General features: G+C 37.2%; 1 protein-coding gene across 1 annotated transcript in view; it reads left to right on the top strand.

Annotated features, from left to right (window-relative positions):
* SHANK2 (SH3 and multiple ankyrin repeat domains 2) overlaps nt 1–21,613 on the top strand; it is a 338,597-nt gene that overhangs the window by 156,089 nt on the left and 160,895 nt on the right. Inside the window, exon 14 of the mRNA XM_074841993.1 lies at nt 17,541–17,616. Within this exon, the coding sequence (XP_074698094.1) occupies nt 17,541–17,616 (76 nt within the window). The remainder of the gene's footprint in view (nt 1–17,540; nt 17,617–21,613) is intronic.

Raw genomic sequence — 21,613 nt, 5'->3', positions numbered from 1 at the left:
CACTGATTTGTCCCTTTGTTTTTGGGCTGCAGTAAAAGAGAGCTGGGGGACCAGCAATTCTTTCCCAATGATCCAGGGTCAATTCTAGTTACATCGTTTCCCTTTTCAGGGTGAAGCCGACTAGCTCTTCTCTTTCACTGGGACTCAAGACCAAGCCACCACACTATAACACTTTTGAGCAGATAGTATTCTGAAACCTACAGTTGATCAGACTTTTTTTTCTTTTTCTTTATATCTGAAATGATAGGAATGTATGTGCAAAAGCTTCACTGAGATTGTTAGTCCTCTTCTGGTTACTGTTAATCAGGGATTAGTTTAGCAGGGATTATTGCTACTAATTTTAAAAACCGAGGATTGTGCCTAGAGATGAGCTGTCACTGGACAAAATTAATGGGGCTCTCTACTTAAGTATGATTGATACAAAAAGGAGTCGTTAATAACTGTTGACTGTGTGTAATGCATCCGAATTTCTGTTTTCTTCTGTCTTGCTACTGCTTCTTGTCAGTCAGCCTCCTGGATTTTTTTTTCACGAGTAATATACCCAGGGTATTTGATTTCTTCAGTTACAACATTTTACAAATCTCATAACTAAAAATCTCATAAGTACAAAGATGCAATATAATTAGTTTTTTCTTATTAGTTTATGGGCATTGAGCATGATACATAATGGAGTTTCAGGAATATATCAGTCTTAAGAGAATTCATTTCCATATCGCTACTTGCTTCCAAGAATTAGTCATTTAGACTTCCAGAAAACATCTGGAAATGATAACGAATTTTTTTTGCCATTCCTGATTTTTTAGCCTTTGGATATCTTAGAAAAGATGTTTTGATGTTTCTGCAAGAATTAGCAAAAGTATGTTTTTATCGTTAGACTTATAAACTAAAAGCTCAAATACTTTTTCGGCTGAACTATTTTAAAATAGGTTTATTGCCTTCCCTTTGTCTTTTGCTGTAGTCTTTGGTGTGTGGTTTACACTCCTTGTGCCTCAGTTACCTAATTCTCTGAATTGCATTGCTATTCTGAGGAGAAATACCCTGAAGATTTAGATAGTCGTAGTGACTTTATGAATGTTGATCTACAGTAATAAGCTTGTCTTTTACTGTTCACAGTGATCATTTCAGTGATAATTTTCACTTAAATTTAGTCAATTCATCCAAATGGCATTGAGACATAAGATTTTTAATTTTTATAATACTTATATATTCCTACAATTACATGTTCAAATATTGTTCCAAATTCCAAATTTGTATATCATCATACACTCTTTGCTTTAATCTTCACTGAAGTGAGACTGGATTTTTATAATAAGTGGGCAAGTCACTGTTCAATTTAATCAGTGTACAATTTAAAGCCATGAAATTTTGTAGTGATCTGTTCATGGAATTGCATTTCCTAAGGGTTTCAAAGTGTGTTATAAATAAAACTTTTTCATTTTCTGTCAGAATAAAGTTCTAAAATCTTAACTTTAAAAAGCATTTTACTGTCACTTTTAAAATAAATCCGTAATCTAGATTTGACTAAATATTAGAAAATGAAACTTGAAAGGGTCTGGCTTGAAATGTAGATAAAAGAGACGGAAGACCTACTTTCTGCTGCTTTTATGAAGACTTCAGGAGATGAAGAAAAGACATTTAAGTGCAAGTCTTAGAACTGACAAAATGAAGGCTAAGATAAAGGATAAAATATATTCAAGCTAATTTGCAGTATGATCTTTTAGTGGTCTTAATGTATACATATGCCACCTCCCTTTTTTTTTTTTCCTTTTTTTTTTTCTTTTCCCAAAATTTGAAGTTGGCCACAGAAAACTTTATTTCTTTCTCTGACAGTCTATTAGGCTAATATACCAAGTACATAGGTGAATCATGTTCTGTTCTCCTTGAACTAGTAATGCCGCATACAGATATTTTCATCACATAATTTTAAGTGGGTTTGCACATAAAGGAATCTGAAGGTTGGCTTTTCAGTTCAGAAAACAAAGGTCATTTGTGTTATAAACATAATACAATATATGGGATTAATAATGAAATGTCATAAGAGATACTTTTCAGAGGCAAAATTAAATTCTTTTTTCCCATTTTTGCAGGAAAAATATGGGCCTGGTACTTTTGGACATTTTATAAGATGGAGGTTTCTATAGTTTGCTGGGATTTCCCTAGCTATGTCTCTCTGGTTGGGTAGATACCACCTTGTTAGGTTTTGCATGTTAATTTTTATTGCAAAATGAAGTTTCCTAATCCTGCCAAACATGTTAAAAAAAATTATAAATTCTGGCTGGCTGTCTCAATAATGTAAAAGCAAACAATTATTTCTTCTTGCATGACATTTTCTATCACGTTAATTTCACAATACTTTTGTGCGTCCTGTAGCATTCTGAGGGGTTCAGCATGTCTGGCCTTAGGCTTTTTTCTACCTCTGATTTTTTGATGTGAGAGAGCAGTGAATTACTGTTCTCAAAGAATTACTATAGGAGCAAACCCAAACTTTTGGAAGTCCCCTCTATACAATGAAAGAATACACTAGCTTGCTTTTGTATTTCACAATAAATATATATTTCTTGCTAATTCAGTCAGCAATGAAATACTAAATCCTGTATGATTAGTACTTTTTATTGATGGATTAAAAAGAGACAAGAATTTTAGGCAATGGAATCAACAAGGGAAAATCATCAATAATAAATGTATTAGGAGAAAAATGATTGTATGTATTTACCAGGAAAAATATTCCAGGATAATTCCATTTTATTCTGTATATGGTTGTACATTTATTTTCTACTACAGTAGTGTGTGTGCAGGCATGGCCCTTCCAACCCCAACCATTCTATGATTCATAGCAGTGTGATGGACTACAAACCTACTCTTCATTAGTCAAATATTCATGAATATCCATGTTTAGTAATCATCCTTTCAAGCAGCACATCTTTTGAACACACAGCTAGAACTGTTACTGTCTATACCTCCAGGTTTGCATATATAGCTCTTGAATAGCACTAATGTTTGTATTGCTTGGGTGACAAAATGGCAGGGACATGCAGGATACATATATAAAATGACATGAACTTATTGCTTAGATTCATTAGACTTGACTATTCTGCCGTCATAAATCTTGCCATTGATGTAAAATCTATGGGTCTTATGTTTTTGAATTTCCAGACTTCCCATAACTACTGAAATGAGATAGTGAAGCTGTGGGAGAAAAAAATAGGAGAGGTAGTTAAAATCTAGTAGTTAAAATGCTTAAGGTACAGCCTGTAGGAAAGCCAGAGACAGTGTCTGAACTGCTGACTTGAGTTTCAAACCTCAGATGTTTTGTTTCTGTGGTTTGATTAGCAGCAGATTAGCAACAGTATGGTGTCATCCTCTGTATGAATAAGCTATACAAGAGAATGCATGTAAGGTTTGGAACAACCAGTCTCAGGTTACAGTCCTGGCCCTGGCTAGGGTCCACTCCACTAGCCAGACTCTTTCATGTCTTGCTGGCTCCATTACTCTTTGTTCCTTTCTGTAGTCCCATCCTTCTCCTATGCAGGTTCTGCTGCTGCTCCTGTTTTGTCTCACACTGCTTTCTCTGCTAGCCTTTGTCTAAGCTGTCTTTCATTTCCCTCATTCTGGATTTTTACATCCTATGAATTGGAATATAACTAATTAGACTTTATTCCTAGTGGTGCCTTGTTGTCATCAAGGAGAACCTTAAACATGTAAGAAAAAATAGTTCTTTGCCTCCCGAGTGCTAGATTCACTGGGTGCATCCACTACTTTAGGGTAGACAGAATACCAGCTCTGGTCTAGAAATAGCACTCACACAGACATGAGTGCAATTAAAAATTTAAGAGGACTTTTCCTCCAGAAGTGTGTTTCCTCTTCCTCAGATCCTACTGCTTGTGGTCTAATTGCAATGTTTATTGGCTGAAATCACAGTAATTTCGAGTGGGCTTGTCAAGAGGACTACAGCTAGCATGTTCCTGGCATACGTACGTGTAGCGTAGATACTAGATCTCAAATCTGTGCTCCAGACTTTGGAACAGCACTATTTATTCAGTAACCTCACTCTTATATATAATTACAACCATTTGGGAGACATTTTCTGTAAAACCTGATACAGACAATCAGAACTTGACAAAATTCTCATTAGAGTCCTAAAACTGTATATTTTCAAGGCTGCCCAGTGTTTTCTCTTATCAGTAGCACTACAATAGTTAATTCTTCAAGAGTGAGGGAAGGGGGAAAGTAACTGGGTAGTAATACTAAGTTCAAATAGTCTGAAATAACTTCCTGCCTTTATGCAAAACATTTGTTCATATGCAACAGTACAGTCCCTGTTCCACATCATTCGAATTTTTCATGTGTGACAAGGGGTAGGAACTGGTTAAGTGCAAAGCATCAGGAGGAAAACAAAGCTGGGTGACTTATAGCCCAAACTGCTCGTGTGCCTGCTGCGTGAACCAGATGAGGAGTGTACGCTGTGTGACAGAGGTGAAACTTTGTCAGGGGCTCTCTGGAGATCTGTATGTGCCCTGTATAGAGCTATAAGCACTCACACACAAATAGAGAAGAATGGGTGCCCATACCGCTATATACTATATATATATATATGCTATATACACAAAGTTAGTATGGGTGCTGAATTGCAATTACCTTTTAAGTAAAGACCCATCTATGCCTGATGTATGCTGTGGTTACAAATAGATATTTAGTAATGCATTAATTGGACATTATATTTACATCAATTTTTTTTAAGGATCATTAGCCCTTTAATGCAGATCAAAGTATTCACTTTTCTATTGCTCATCAAAATGATTAAAGTGAAGTATCTTTGACCAGTAATGGAAGGACAAGTTTTCATATACAGTGGGTTTTCATGGCAAAACAAATGTGTGTTATTAGCTACATTTGTGTTTTGCAACTGATATGGTCTGGTTTCATTGTGTGCTTGTTACGTGAGAGGTATTTTTAATGCTCTTTCTTTTTTTCCCCTCTTATAGGCAGTAAAAGAGTGGGTTTAAAAAATAAAGCAGTTTTGTTTTTAGAACACTACAACAATATATAGAAATGATAGCTGTGCCACATTTCTAATAGCTGGGTTGAATCATACTCTTTTCCTCTAATGGCATGCGTAATTGCTCTAGGTTTTCAGGCGTCCTTCACCCGCACTTATTTAGATTAGTGACTGATGCATTTCCATGGAAACCTGCAGCAGGGAAAAAAAAAATCTCTTGGTACAGTGTGGAATTGAAAGGATGTGGGCTTTGAGTCTCAGCCTATAACTTGTGTAAAATAAGACTTCTTGTTTGTGGTCATCTTTATTTGCGATTTTTATTGTTGCTCTTCTCTAAAAAGTAAGAATTGTTTCCAGCAGCATTTTGTATAAAAATGTAGAACACTTGTCAAATCCTACATTTCTTGAGAAGCTTCAACTTCTTTTATGTAGTTAAAGTAGTGCATTTTGAAATTAAATGTCTGGGATGATTTTCTTCATGAGGATGCAGAAGCACCCAAAATTCAAGTAAGCTGGTTAGAAACTATGGCTGAAAAGTCAAGATCCAAGAAGAGAGTTCATTTTGGAGGTATTGTGTATAGCTTTAATGAAGAATGACTGTTTTTTGAAGTGGTGGTGTGGGAAATGGAAAGGTTTTATGTAAAAAGAGTAGTGACCTCAGTCAGTAAAATGCTACGGGTACTTTTAAAAACTTTGCACAATACTATATTGTTTGTCTCAATACCTGGTACATTCTTAATATGCACTGTCTAACATATAATATCTCTTTAATAATCTTATTTTTAGTGCTTTCTTAGGAAAACTTTATTCTTGGCATTCTCAGCAATTTATTCTAATTTCCAGGAGTGTTTCAGCTTGCAACTGATCATAAATTTTTGAATGTATTCTTTTAAAGTAATTGCTCTTCTCTGTTTTCTCAGTGCTGAAAGGACAACTACATTCTGTGCTTTTTAAAAGGTAGAAATATTTTCAGATTTTGCTCCTTTCAAACTGCAGTCATCCTGACTATTTTGAATACCAGTTCTCTAGCTGTAGGCTTTAAAACCAATGGTCAGATTACAATTTTAGATGTGGTAGTTGTTGTTGAAAATTAATTAGCCTGTGGCCTGACTCTGAAACTTGTGTTACTTAATAGCCATCAATATGAAGTATCTCTAACCATATCTATATATTATTTTAATGTTTTATATATTATCTAAGGTATATTAGATTGTTTGTTTTATTATAATATCTACATATAGCTATATCTATATATTCTGATAAAGCATCACAAGTTCAGTTGGTAAAATTTTGTACTCCATTTTCCTTAAAAGTGATGTGGTGTTCCTAAGTAATTTTGCTGTTGTGATAGCTTTGTATTTTAGACACACTCAGTGGTGTGGCGAGGAAGGAGTTCTTCCTCTTGAGCAGGGAACCGTACACATCTGCATCTCCCTGTTCCACCCTTATCTTTCTCTCCCCAGTCCTGTGTAAACTCCAGTACAACATTGCTTAGCAACATTCTGCTCTGTTAATCTGAGCTATTTGTTCACTCTGACTGAAGTAATAATATTAAATTATAAGTTATTCTGAGGCCCTTACAGTAGAAGTTGCAGAGTATTCCTCTATATGTCTGTTGGGTTTTGGTAATGGTATGTTTTATCTGCAGTGAAATTCAGACTGTAAAGCCCAAATGCACAATCAAAGCACAGGAAGAAAAACATACTGAGCGAAGACTTAAACTTTTGGGTTTTGCTTGATTTGTATTTAGCGTTACCTTGTTCTTAGAAATTTTACAATCTTTTAAATACCTGTCACACTATCTTTACATGGTGTTTTTTAGGGTGACTAACTGGCAAGATTTGGGAAGAGAGTTAAGAAAAAGTGCAGTCTATATATGAGGACAGAGTGAGAAAGTTATTTCTTGAGACATTTTTACTAATGTCTGAAATATTCTGAGAGAAATAAGCGATCCAGCTCATTGACTTCAGTGCCCCTTGGTGAAGGAAAGGGAAATCAGTATGTTCTGCACAGAACAAATGAGTTCTCCATATGGCTGATCTAGCAGAAAATATTAAGAATGCTTTCCTGGCGTCCCTGTCGGCCTCTCAGGGCAGTCGGAGGCCTGCTTGATGGCAGGAAGAGCAGAACTACGTGTAGTTTGACTTGACAGCTAACTGTGAACCTGGCACAAAGGCGTTTGAAACCACTGTGTACGTCAGGGAATGTTACAGTGAAAAGGATTGGGAGGTTCCTTGAACTTCTTGCGTATCTCCCGTGCACAGCAGATGATGGCTTCTTATGTATTCAAAATTTTATCTATTATTGAAGTGAGAGAATTTGACAAATCATTGACCCTGAATATAGCTGGTGAAGATTTAGACTTGAATGAAGCTTCTGTAAGGGAGGAAATTGAGGGGAAACATTTGTATCACCATTGATGATAAAAGTCCATAATAACTCTTGTTGAAACTTGCTGTACATGAAAATTAATGATTTTTGAAATTGAATAGTAGAATGGCTTTTCAGGGCCTGTTTTTCCTTACCCAGCCCAAAATAGTTCTCCATCTGTTCTTTCCACCTTAGGGTGTAGAATGACCTTCTTCAAAGCAGTTGGTTATCTTTGTGTGATTGTAAATATGTCTCAGGTAGGAATAATCTGTGTTATGCAGACTAGACCACAGATCCTGCCACACAGGCAAATGCAGAGTTCCTTCACAAACTTCTGATGGAGTTTCCCTAAATTTAAGGCAAAGTCACTGAAAATTGTTATCCTCTATGCTGTAATAATACTGTAGATTGCAATTCAGGTTCTTGTTGCAGATTTTAACCACATGAAAATATTGATCAAAATGGTTTCTGTTGTGTCATTTCTCATCGAAAATAAATACCAAAGCTGACACTCTAATAACTAGAACTGACTGAAATTAGAAGGCTATTCTGATGTTTTGTTGTTGTTCTTGTTCTGTGACATCTAGGGATACCTGCAACAGGAAGAGTGTCACTTAACTGTCACTTCTTGAATGTTTGCAGGAAACTTTCCATGGAGAACCATCTGGCACCTTCCCAATGCTTGGCTGTACTGATCCAGTTTCCTATGGTTTTGTGTTGGCTTAAACCTGCAGAACTTCATCTCTTTAGGAGAAGTAAACAAATTCAGTTAGCGTTTTAGAGAGTAGTCATAACTGTAAGAAAAACAGTATTTAATTAATGAATGAGATTACGAGATTGATGTCAGGTTTTAAAATATTACTTGGATTTCCTTTTTTTTTTCCTAGTTTTTTTCTTTTTAAGTATTTTTTCCTTTGGGTTTTTAGGTTGGGTGTGGAGCTAAAGCAGGCTTCTTCCCTGTGGGTGGTGGGGAGTTGATTTTTGTTTGCCTTTTTTTTTTTAGGGCCATAAGTAGAAATGCAGATATACTGAACATTGTATTAGCATACCAACAATGAATTTTGCAAAGCCTCAAATTTGCTACCACCTGTAAGCGTGTTGTCACGTTGTCTCTGTTTGCAGTGTGGTGGTTTGGGACTTTAAATGATCCTTGCTTCTCACCGACATGTATTCTTGACTTAAATGAATGATGACTACTGAAATACTGGAAGTTGGGGTTTGCATGAAGTTAAGCATGTGCAGAAGCGTTGCAAGTTGGGGACTGCAAAACTAGCATCTACTGAATGTGAAAAATAAAATCCTGCTATTAAGCAAACTATTAAGCCAAATTTCACCCAACTCCTGCCCTTTGGTACAGGCCATCATTTTGGATTATGCTGCTGTTATCAGTGAGAACGCTGCAGTCATTCACTAGAATATTTGCAGGAAAGAAGGAATATATGAAATAAGGTGTTATGATTACAAACATTTGTACCACAAATCAGTTCCAAAGAATTGGAACATCACACCACCTGAGTTTTGTAGTTGAACAAACCATCCTGACCTTCAGGATAAGTAATATTTGTAACAGATGACAGTGCCAGCAGGCAACAAATCAAGATTTTTTTGTTCTGCCTAAATTGGAAAGACAAGATGCCTTTATTTACATATTCAAGAGCAATTTGGAATCGACAATGCGAACTGTTTTTTATAAAGTATACACTGCATATTGCCACTCTGCAATAAAGGGTAAAGAAAAGTGCATTGAAGTTGCTTTATGTTGGACGTGATTTTGTAAAAACTGCGTGTTTCAGCAATGATCAAACTACGTGCAAATGGACTAACTCCATGCTTGATGGCTGGAATCTCTGAGGTCTGTTACCAGCTCGGGTCAACATCCATCTCTTTACAAGCAACAAAGTGTGTAAAGCATAATAAATCTTGGGGCAAAGAGGGAAAAAATTACTTCCTCTCCCAACTGGTTTCCTTTGATGACATCACCCAGACCTATGTCTGTGTCTGTTCCAGACACGGAGTGAGTAATTTAATCCTCCTTTTCAACTGAGACCATGGCCACAAAGCTGCCTTGCAGCATCTGCAGTAGGCTGATTAACTATTCTGCAGCAGATGGGTTGTAAATGAGGGGCAGAGGGAATGAAGGCCTGCAGAAGCCCAACAGGAGAGCTTCTTAAGGGAAGATCAACTGAGCACCACCACGGTTTGAAAATATTCTGCAAATGAGGGAAGAGCCATGCAAGAATAAGCTCTGTCTGCTGTGCCTGCTCTGCAAACAGATTAGCAACAGTTTGCCTAGCACAAGGAAGACCTAGTTCTGAAATAAACTCCACCTCAGAGATTTGCCTCAATTTTAATGCACATATAACTTTGCTTTTTCATAAGACACAAATACAAGCAGATGAAGTTATGTTTCCAGTCAGATTTAAACTTTAGCAACAGAATTGTAGACATAGCTGGTGAAGTTGTTAAAAGAATACTGATTTCCCCCTATTCAGCTGTGTAAGCCTTATTCAGTGTTAGAGAATAAGATGCAAATGTTTTAACAACTGTGTGCTGTTTTTTTCAGGTATAAGTGAGCTTTTTTGATAAATTAAAGGGAAAACTAATGACGTGGGAAACCAATGTTCTTCCATAACTGCTTCTCCAGTAGATCTAACCTGCGTATTTCAGTTATTAAGGTTTCTCTTGCAAACAAACTTGCTGATTTGCTACACTGATCAGCCATTTCAGCATCCTTTGTGAGTAAGCTAATTCACTATATTTCAGCTAATCTTTCTCTAAGGATGCAAGAAGGAATCAACATCAGTCTTCCTTTCTTTTTTGAAAATAAGAGTTAGCAGGGGGAAAAAAAAAAAAAGCAGGGAGACATCCAAGGATTTGCTATTCCAGTCAAGGAGTTGTCCTTGAGATATTTTTATGCCTATTCTCAAATCTGAAAAACTTCAAAAACCACATAAGATTTGCTATTTCTCAGCTCCAACTCAAAGAAAAATTGGCTGAGAGCACCACATTAACTGAACACTGGGATTTTAAAAAAAATCATCTACAAGCTTAAAAACAAGAAAAGTGAATTATGAATTAAAGGTTTTCATTAGTTTAAAATCTATAATGCCTTCATCATATATTTCTTTTTTTTTTTTGATCCTCATAGTTTATCCCTTCTAATGAAATGACAATGTTATTACTTCAGATTTGCAAATATATGAAAAAGATAATTGTAGTTTCTTCTGAATTCTGGATGGTACATACCTTCAGGTTTCAGTTTTATGAGTTTTAATACCCCTTTAACAGAAGCAGGCTGTACTCGCATGTATTGCCTACAAATCTTATGGATTCCTTATTCATTCTGGGTTCAAAATGATAGATATTAAAGTTCAGGAGGGAGGGAAATCCTGTCCAGATTTTAAAAACAGTACATAGGAGCAATTAATGCTCTAATCCCTTCAGTGCAATAACTTCTGCTCTTAAAAATGATGAAATAGTTAGAGACAATTTCTGTTTATATTTCTTGATCACATTTTTACATTTTTTCTATAGATGTTTAGAATCCAAGATCCTACTCTGCTTGATTTGGAGGAGGATCCCTGAACTTAATCTTTCCTATGGTTCAAATGACTGCTTAAAGAAAGAAATATGAAATATTATGTTAAACAATTGTATGATAGGCCTGAAAAGCCTCCTCACTTATAAAAATGTTAATGTAGCATATTTAATGGAAAATCCCAGTTTTGATGAATCTTCATTTTCTAAGGAGAATAGGGAATAAGTAAAATAGCTTATTGAGACTTCACTGTATATGGTATGAAGATTTTTTTTTCTTTTAATTTGATTCTTTTCTGAAGCAAAGTTCATAGTGTATCTGTTATCAAGAAAATCACTTGTAACTTGAAGGCAAAATGCATACTGAGCTAGTAATGAGTTAAATCAGTAAAACTCTGAGTTATGCTTACAGCACACAGAAAGGAAGGAATAGAATGACTCTTCAGTGTCAAAATGCTTCTAGGTTCCTAAATGTGACATTTATTTCCGTAATACATTGTTTCACTCAAACTGTATATTACATTATCATCTAAATCAAAGCTTTACAAAGGTTTAGCTATGCTGTGATTTGATAGTAACACTGTGATTTCAATTTGTAGTCTATGGCCTTTGTGTGAGGCAAGCGGGTACTTAAGTTATGTCTGTCTTTTGTTAATCTCATTACAGAAAATAGCACTTTTTTGACAAGTGCATAATATAGTATTATGTGTTATCCCACAGCAGCATGGACCTGTGATGCAATTATGTCCTTAGCTTATATAATAGATGGGAAAAACAGGTGCTAAACAAGTGTTAGTATAAGAACATCCACTTTAAGTTAGTTTTTCTGAGACATAGTTTTGCTAACAAACCTGCTACCTTTTTGCTTGTTGCTTCCTCTACGTCCTCTATGACAGAGATAATTTGGCATCATTTAGTATGGCAAATATTTTGAACGCGCGTGTACTTGGGATAGAAATGTAAATGTTCTTCTTAGTGATGTTTTCAATCCCATGTATTTTTCTCCACTTTTTGGTAGGATCAAAATTTTTTGTGATACTATTGAATCCATTTTAGGAAAGGCTCATAAGATAGGTGCCCTGTCTTGTTGCAAAATAAGTAGATAATAACTAGCACAAGTGCACTTGAATTGTGAACTTCTATTAACTTTCAGTATTACCTGTGTACCTGGTAGTAACAAAGAACTTTAGGCTGGTTTCTTCAGCTTTGAATAACTTTTGGTCTAACCCTCAATATAAATAGTTGTGAAAGAATTTTTGGCACAGGAAGGAGAAGGTGCACGGTGAAAGCCTGAGCCTCTGACAACTGCTGGGTATTGCTATCCAGCAGACATGTGCAGAGCGCTGTACCTGAACCTCTTTTAGCAACGGTCGTCTGTAACTATCTATTGTATTAGTGAAACATCTCTCTAAGGGAAGAAAGAAAAGCTTCATGTTTTGGGATGGTGCTAGATTGTTGTGTTTACTGTGCCCAGCTGAAGAGCAAAGGGAAGGACTCTGGCTCTGTCTTTTAAATTAATTTTTTTTTCATTATGTTTGGGTTTAAAAAGCATTTCTTAGTGTGCAGACTTATTTCTTCCTGCTGAAAATTGGCTTAGAACAGACTGAAACCATTTCTTAAATTCTGCTAGCATAGCAAGTGCAGTAGCTAGGTTGGAGTAGCAGTATAACCTGACTTTACCTTTAACCATCAGTGATATTTGGAGGGTATCTGCTGCTCTGTGTTGGCTCTCCAATATCACACATAAATTAGGCTGTTACACTTTTATTTCCTTTGTTCATCTTATGGACGTGTCGATCAGTCTAAACCCTTCCCAGAGTGCTGGCAAGCAGTCTGACAACATACCCACTGGCAGAACAACCCCTTGCAGTTTCCTAGGAAACACGGCCGCCGAAATGCCCTGCGAAGAGCAGCAGGAAGAATAAAAGGAATGAAGATGAAGACAGTTGCTTTGGGATTTTTTTTCCCCTAGTTCCTTACTCTTCCAAACAATATCAAATATGTAAGCAATCTACCACAAGTAATAGTGTCAGTGTGGTAATCGGGTTGTCTGTTCTAACATGCCTACAATAGTTATGTGCTAATCACTGAAGAAATAGAGCAAGAATGGCGTTATCTGTCTTTGTGGATTAGAGTCCAAATTTTATTTCTTGCCTTTCATGTCAGTGATTTTTCAGCTTTTGATAATGTCTGCAGGCACTGTTGGAGTCCTCTGGTCCGCTATGAGACTAGCACAGCGAAGCTACGGGGAAGTCATACACATATTTCTCAGTTGAGGAAAGGCATCACTCCTCCTAAGGTGGAGGAAGAAAAGGTGAAAATGTTTTTCGCCTGCATCTTCTCAATGTTCACCTTTCTTCGAATCCTATAAATTATGTTCTGGAAGGGCAGGGGTTGAGACTGTTGCTTACTGAAATGTCTGCAGCAATAAATGATTCTAATAAAGAAACAGCTAGGGCTTTATTATTTGTATTATCACTATTGCACAGTGCAAATAGCTTATTTCTACTGCAACTCCATTGGCTTCAGTGGGGAACGGACCAGGAAAAACTTGCCACTTTATTTTGTTCCTTGCAGATTCTTCTATGGCTCTCATCATACTAGGGCTCACATTGCTCCTACATGGCATATTAATTGCTGTGAATAAAGCTTCTTAGGTAGTTTGGGGAATCTTTTTGCCATTTCTTTTTTAGCAGAAAGTGGGGAGCTTTATGGTGATGTGTTCTTATGAAAAATAGTTTCAGTAGCTGTAGAGGGAGCCTTCCTTTTCACATAAATGATGATAGGTTTAGTAGTCTTAGGTGGTCCTATCTTGCTCCAGAGCACTCTGATTTAAAGTGCTGGTCTTCAGAAAACCTGGGGATATAAGAATGGGTAAAAATCTAGTGAAACCTGGAACTAACCCCTTGATGCTTTTATACCTGTAATAGTGCTATTATGCTATATATGGCTTGAATTCAGAAAAGCATTTGTTAAACAATTGCCTATAGGTTCTTTGTATTCTTTAGTCAAATTAGAGAATGGAACCTTTTTTATTTTTCTTTTTTTTCAGTATCCAGTTCATTATGATGGCAGATTCCTGATCCTTCCCCCTGTGTTTGGATGTCTGTACTTATGCTGCGTAATAGGAGAGACTGGAATCTGAGTCAGAGGTTAGGGAAAGAGGGTAATTAAAGAATTTACACAGCAACCCGGGAAACATGCCATTTAGCCTTGAGTTCAGGGATTTGTAAGGCTAATGTTTTCCCAAATAATCCCTGTGAATACAATTGCACACAAAGAAGTGGGGGAAAGTAGAGGGATGGGAGAGACAGGGAGCAGATACAAGCTGCAGCTGAAGAATGCTGGCTTTGCAATACTAAGTAGCTGAACAAAGCTATCTGTCTTACTGCGCCTTTCCGTTCCTCCCACCCACTTTGTATTCGTTAATAGCACTGAATATCATGCCATAGAAAACAGTTTCTGCAGAAGGAACATCTGGCTCCTTAAGGCTCAAGCAGTGGCTTTAAGATTTCCAAAATATTCTTCATCATACTTTGCCCTTTTAATTATTTATAAATGACTTCTGAAAACAGGCCAGTGGTAAACTCTACGTGGAATCCAGGCCTACGTTCTTCTATGTTTCTTCTGATTATGTCTCTTGATATTAATCCGATTTTTAGGATAGTGTGAAAAAGAATGTTGCTTGATGGGGAATAGACTGCAATTAATGCTGGTCACTTTATTCGACATCACCACAGGGCACTGGATTTTGAAGCTAAACTTGTAAACTTCGCAACAAAGGCATGACCCATAAAATTCGCTGAACCCCTTACAGCATATGAAGAGGTACAGTCGTACAGTGAGCTACTTCAAAGCCAAATCTCTTTGAGCAGCTGTCATGTAGCCTTGGGTACCATTGCTGCTCACTGTGCTTACAGCTCTTACTCTGTGAAAGGCAGCATGTTGTCCTCCAGCCCTGCAGCTACCATGCTGGCTGGCTGAGCTTTGGTTGTGTCTAGGAAGATGCTAGGTGAGTCCTGGAGTGAGTTGTGTCCTTTTTGGGTGTTCCAGAAAGGCAGGGGGGTGAGGGCAGTAAGAGCTGGAACCTGGGGTAAAGGTAAGGCCTCTTTGGTAGAAAGTATAGATTGTAGGTGAGTGACAAAGGGACAAAATAAGACTGTACAAAGCTATCAAGTAGGATTCATATTATAATAGGGATTTTCTCCCTCTTTGACCATTCTATAGGAAGGAGGCTGGCTAGTGTCCCCAAAATTTATATAAATGTATATACTTCTGTTCTTTCTAAGTACTGCTTTTCTTGTATCTTGCGAATTGGTGCACTGGTATGAAGAAATAACTCGCTTACTCTTTTAGCCAGCTGCAACCTGCATGTATCTTTTCAGTCATAATTCCTCTGTATTGTATATGTATTTGTATTTATATCTCCTACCAGGGGCACGATCCACTTATGTGTCAGCTGTACTAGTTAAAGCAAGGAAAGATGTGTTTTGTCAACCCTTCTTGCCAAAGTCTGCCTCCCAATACCTTATTCTGCACTGTGTTCCTTGGCCATGTTTAAAGCCTATCATCCTGCACTGATGTATTTTTTCCTCTCTGCAGACTAAAACTTGGTCATCTGACAGCACTACCTCTCACAGTAATTTTTAACATTCTTAAAAGTTGTCACATAGAGATGGTGTACCTTGAGGGCTATGCCTAGCTTGGAGAACTAATAAAATCTGTTTGGATGGAGTCAGGCTGTCTGTCAATGAAACATTCCTCAGCCATACAGATGAGAATTTCATGGTCACAAGCTAAACCAGAAACTTTTCAATTTGATTTTTGATGTCTGTGAGCCTAACTTGTGTGATTGCATTTGAGGACCAAGCTGTATTTAGGCAAGACTTTTTACTGTCTCAAAAACTACAGTTTCTGCATAAGTATCTTCCCTTGAATGAAGAAGCCATATAAAAAGGGACTGCATTAAAGATGCTCGTCTGAGGAAAAATGAATACGCTAAATTATTATTGTGGTAAAGGCTGAGTAAGACTCAGAAAATTGATACATTTGAACAACAATTATTGTAATACAGAAACCTACCAAAGAAGGTTCCTTGCTCTCTTTTTTGTTATTTACTTTATTGGAATGTCTTTTGGGAAGTAAGCTTCTGTGTGTTTTCCTGTCATTCTGAAGAAGAATGTGACAATGAATTACCTACCTCTTCTACAATCCTTTTGTCCTTCCCTAGAAGTGTAATTTTTATATATATATATATACACACACACAGACACATACACACAAACACACACATAGTGATAGCCTTTCAGTGAAAACCTTTTAGATTATGCTCTTTGCTGTGCAAACTGAAGCAACCAAATACTGGTGTAGCTTCTTCATCTTTCCCACATACTTGATTTATTGGAGCTCCTGTAGGTACCCATTGAAAGCAATAAATGAAAGAGCATCTTTCCTGGTCTAGAGGAAGAGAGATGTTTAGCTCTGTTGTCCGTCGTGCTATAGATGCAGTTCTAAACTAAGTATTTTAACTGTTATACCCATACTAAACCAGTGTTAATGTTGGTGAATTGTAGAAATACTTGTGAACGTAACATTCATAGCCTTAGAGGATGATTTAATGCTGCAACCACTAGATGTAGGAACTGCTTCAGTGGGATGGATGTTTTTTTCTTAAGGAAAAAGCATAAATATAAAATTTTAATGTATTTGAGGTTTTAAATGCCTTTTTAGTAGACGTATTGTTGTATCTTATTCTTTTGCTCTTGTTTCCCAATTATGGGGTTTCATTGTTTTTTGCGTCACCCCATATCCCCTAGTTGTTTGGAGTGTTTGCTTTTGCTGTCCAATGGTAGTGCAAGTGTCATAGCACTATTTCCTGTGAGATTAGATTGATGGTGATGAATGTGGGCAGCTATGTTTTCCCCTACCCCATTCTCCATATGCCTAATAAAATTACAGAAGTAGCTCTAGTTTTGTGTGTATATGTGTTTAAACAAAAAATACTGGTTTGCGTTCTTCTGGCTATTTTTCCAACCTTTCTGAAATGTGTTGGTGGTTTTTCTTCTTTCTTTCTTCTTATATTTTGCTTCTTAGTCCAAGCTATAAAAGAACCAAAGATTGGACTTGAAAGGTTTTGCCACTGAGAATGTGGGTGGAGCTTTTAAACTTGTGAATGCTATGATACATGATCTACAAGAAGTTCTCCTTATTCACCTGATGTGTATGACACGATAAAAGAATGTCTCAACTCCAAAGAAAAAATTTTTTTCAAAACGCCTTGAAACCATGTTAATTCACTGTAAGGGAACATAAGGAAATACTTTTTTTACTGAGGGTGACTGAGCACTGGAATATGTTGCTCAGAGAAGTTGTGGAGTGTCCCTCACTAGGGATATTCAAAAGCTGCCTGGACACGCTCTTGGGCAGCTGGCTGTGAGTGGCCCTGCTTGAACAGGAGGGTTGGTCAAGATGATCTTCAGAGGTCCCTTCTGACCTCAACCATTTTGTGATTCTAGGAAGTACTGTAAATTTTCTTTATTGATGTATAGCAGAAAATCCATGTTGAAATTGCAACTTAAAACTGCACTCGATTAAGAAATACAAAAGTATTATTAAAAGTTCTCTTTTATTTGTGCAGAAACACGAACAGATAGAACAAAGAAACTGTTCAGACACTACACAGTTGGATCCTATGACAGCTTTGATGCTTCAAGGTAAGAATTTTTCTTTTTTATTGCAGTCTGTTTACAAAACCTTTTTGGGTTTTACTTAATTGTTACTTTTGGTTTAGACTTTTAAGGGGAAGAGGGAAGCAGATTACTAAACAGAGCTTCTCAAGATATCATTCTACATCTAAATTGGTTTTTATCATAGATTACTTTTTTCATATGGGAGGGGTCTACAAAAATAGTGAGTAATGAAGTAATGAGTATCACTATTTTGTTTTTATGAGTGGTGAAAGAGATCAGCATTTCACGGAAGCAGTATGTTCCAGCTGCTTCTACAGTCAAGGACCACTTAAGTTGTTCAATACTTCACAAGATGAGGCCTTCTATATCTGTTCACAGAATCGTACTTGCTGACAAGAAAATAAAATTTTGTGATTTGTTGTTCTGAACGGTATCTTTAGATCATAAGTAGAAATTAGGCTGTTAGAAATGAGGAATTTAGAAATTAGATTATTTATTTGCAGTTTCTGCAAATTCAGTGTTCATGATTTTTAAGCAAGTTCTTCTCCCACATGCATATACATTGGACATACAGACAACTTCTGGTAGAAAGGATGATTTTTAAAGCATGGAACCCCAGTTAGCTGTTGGTGTCTTCTTGAGAAAATTGTGGTGGCACACTGGAATTATTACACTTTTCTCTGACTGTCTAATTACAGCTTGGGGGTTTTTTTGTTTTCAAGAAAAACCACCTATTTTGTAGGAGAAGAATTCTGAAGTGTGTAAAGAGTTTGATATGGCAAAGTTTCATGTAGCACACTATTAAAAAAAAAAAAAAAGAAGAAAATGTTGTAACTGTTGGTTTTATTATGTGATCTTAATCCTTGTTCCGAGGGTCATGCATAGTTTCTATGTCAGCTAAACAATTTGGGAAGGGAGGATGGAGTTCAAGTCAGATAAAGTAGTTTGGATACCCAAGTGTCCTTCTGTGTTCCTGACAGTTGGTGCATGGAGCTCTGAAAGGCAGGGGGCCTGCTGGTTGTCTACTGCATACAGCCTATAAATATTTGAAAAATATGTAAATCTGCAGTCTTTTGAGTTGTGATTTGAGAGCGTTGCAGTGTTGGATGAAGAGGGAAGGTTTGGTGACATGGTGGGAGGAAGCACAGGCTTGTGGCTCTGATCTTCCTGTTAACTGTATACAGTGTGCTATAGGGCATCAACTCTTGCTGCTGTGACCTAGGAGTAGAGAAACCCCATTTCAACGTCTTGCACATTCCCCTGCCATGATCAGCCAAGTTACCAAAGCTTTGCAGTGTTGGACAATGATGAGACTGACTGGATAGTCTAATAATGTTAAAGTTGTCAAGACAAGCTGTTAGTCTGTGCTATGAAACACATAACTTCTGCAGAGCAAGCTAACTCGTTACTGGTTACATTTCCCACGAGCAGAGTTGGCTTTTTTGCAAGATTCTCTGAGTGATCATTATTCTATAAAAATCATGGCCTGGTTTCTGTATTTCAGTGTTAATCGATAGGATTGTTTCTGTAAAACTAAAAGCTGTGGCCACGGCGTCTTCCCTCAGAGATACCAAATAGTCCCACCTGGAAACCAACCCCTACTTGGTAACAAAAGATTTTTTCGTTTGAAAATGTCACTTCTATCAAAACCTATTTTTTTTTTTTTTTTTAAAGTAGGGGAGCTGTTGATTCTAAAGCATTCGGATTTTTTGCTGTCCTTTCCCAAGAAAATTCAAATCCATTATTGGGAGGGAGCAATGCCATCTGTCTTTCTGAAATAGGCAGTACCCGATTGTTTAGGGAGGTTATTTTGAAAGCAGGAGGCCAAAAGCCATGGTCAGACCAAGGGCTTGAACCTCATCTCAGTGGTGCTCAAGTATGTCTTTGAACCAGTGAGCTGTTGAGGGGTGAACAGATTATATTCTTTGCTTTGGGGAAGTCATGGAAAGCGTGTGAGATATTTGGGAGGCAAGGGGGGGAAAGTTGTTTTTTTTATTTTTGGGTTGTTGGGTTTTTTTCCTCTTAAGGTATTGGCCTTGTGCAGTGCAACAGCAAAGCTCTCCAAAAATTTACATTACCTGATTCAGGGTTACAGTGAGCCAGAGAGTTTATCAGATAAAATGATAGTTTTTGTACAAGTTTATTATGGAGAAATTAGGTATGAAGTGTGTCTTCAATTGTTCCTGATTCTGGCATTGATATCTATTTTCTGAGCAGTAAGAGAGAAAGCAACAGAGTTCTCCTGGCAGCTTCTGAGTACAGCAAAGTTTTGAAGAAAACTGAAGGATAGTTTCCACAGAGAATCTGCAACCCAGTGGACCCATTTTGAAGAGTAATAGTGGAAATTGGGAGGGGAAGGTAGGAGAGGGTAGAATTAATGGGAAATGCCAAGAAATACAGTGGAAAGGTAGACCTGCTTAACACATTTTTAAGTAGAGAAAAGTACAGTAATTTTAGAATTTTCGTAAAATAACACTAGGAAAACTAAAAAAATTTTTTTTGGTGTCCAAGTTTCCAAACCTCATTAATTGCTGAAAAAGAAAAAACTTGTTTCTCTGAGGTGCATATAATAATTTATTGTAATGATGTATTTACAGAGAACGTACACCATGATGATTTAATTCCTATCATGGGCTTCTTCAGGGAGGGGAGTTATTGAAAGAGGCAAATAAGATGTCAAACTAACAGCAGTTCTCAGTATTGCCAAATTTGTACTGCTTTGATTACTTTCTCTGTTATCATATCTTATCAAAGTAGGGGAAGAATATAGGAAAACAGATTTAACTGCTTGCAGCTAAGTTTTAATAAACAATTGTCAGAAGGCAATTGTGCCTATGTACTAAGAACTGCTTTGAAACCAAAATATTAAGAAAGCCAATTTGGTTCCTTTCTGGAGATGATGAGGGGAAGTGTCTGCTCCCTTCTGTTTTTCCTTCCCCCTCCCAAAGGGCAAAAATTGCTGAGTAGAAACACTCTGTTCAGAAATCTCTATTAATGGGCTTATTCACATGCAGGAAAATACATTGTACATGGCATTTTTCATCTTTAGGAAAATGTGCAGCTTGAGTAATGGAGGTTCATTAAATCCTATTTCAGCTTTGCATAAGAGATAGGTTATTCATACATTAATACTTCAGGAAAATGGGTAGTATACTTACTAATATGTAGAAAGGCAGTGTGACTTGCTTGCCAGTACAAATAGTCATGAAATATCATACAAATATAATATTTGAAACTACAAGTCTAATGTCTTATCAGCTTTAAATGCTGATAGGATGCATTAATTCTGTTATGCAAAAATGATGTTGTCTCTTGCAGCTGTCACACGCAGCTACTGCTGACGTTCCTTTATATGGATTCCTTTATTATTTTACTTTTAAGAACTAATTACTTTCGATCATTGTCCTGTAATTTGATGCAGATGTACAAATGTTGAAGGGAAGGATAGGCTTTGTTGCAATGGCATACCTGTGAGAGAGGGTGAAGTTTCTTAGGCCAGCAGGAGCTCTTCCTGGACAAATAGGAGTAAATGCACATCCCTGGACATTTGTCCTGGGCTGCAGCTCTGGAGGCCAAGGTAGCAAGTGGGATGGGCAGCGTTTCCTTCTGCCTCCCCAGATGGAGCAAGCAGGCAGCACCCATGGTGTCAGACCCCAGGAAATGCCACAGCCTGAGGCTGAACTTTCTTGACATGCCTTCAAGCCACAGAGAGGAGCAGAAAGCAGACATGGAAAAATCACAGAATCATAGAATAGAATCACAGAATGGTTTGGGTTGGAAGAGACCTTCAGAGGTCACCTCATCCAGTCCCCCTGCAATGAGCAGGGACATCTTCAACAGATTGGGTTGCTCAGAGCCCTGTCCAACCTGGCCTTGAATGTTTCCAGGGATGGGGCATATACAACCTCTCTGAACAACCTGCTCCAGTGTTTCACCATCCTCATCGTAAAACATTTCTTCTTTATTTTTCTGAGGGGAGTCTGAATCTCCCCTCTGTTAATTTAAAACCATCACCCCTTGT

The sequence above is a fragment of the Strix aluco genome, chromosome 16, assembly GCF_031877795.1.
Source record: "Strix aluco isolate bStrAlu1 chromosome 16, bStrAlu1.hap1, whole genome shotgun sequence".
Lineage (NCBI taxonomy): Eukaryota > Metazoa > Chordata > Aves > Strigiformes > Strigidae > Strix > Strix aluco.
The sequence above is the reverse complement of the archived record's forward strand: the minus strand, read 5'-3'. Positions and strand labels throughout refer to the sequence as shown.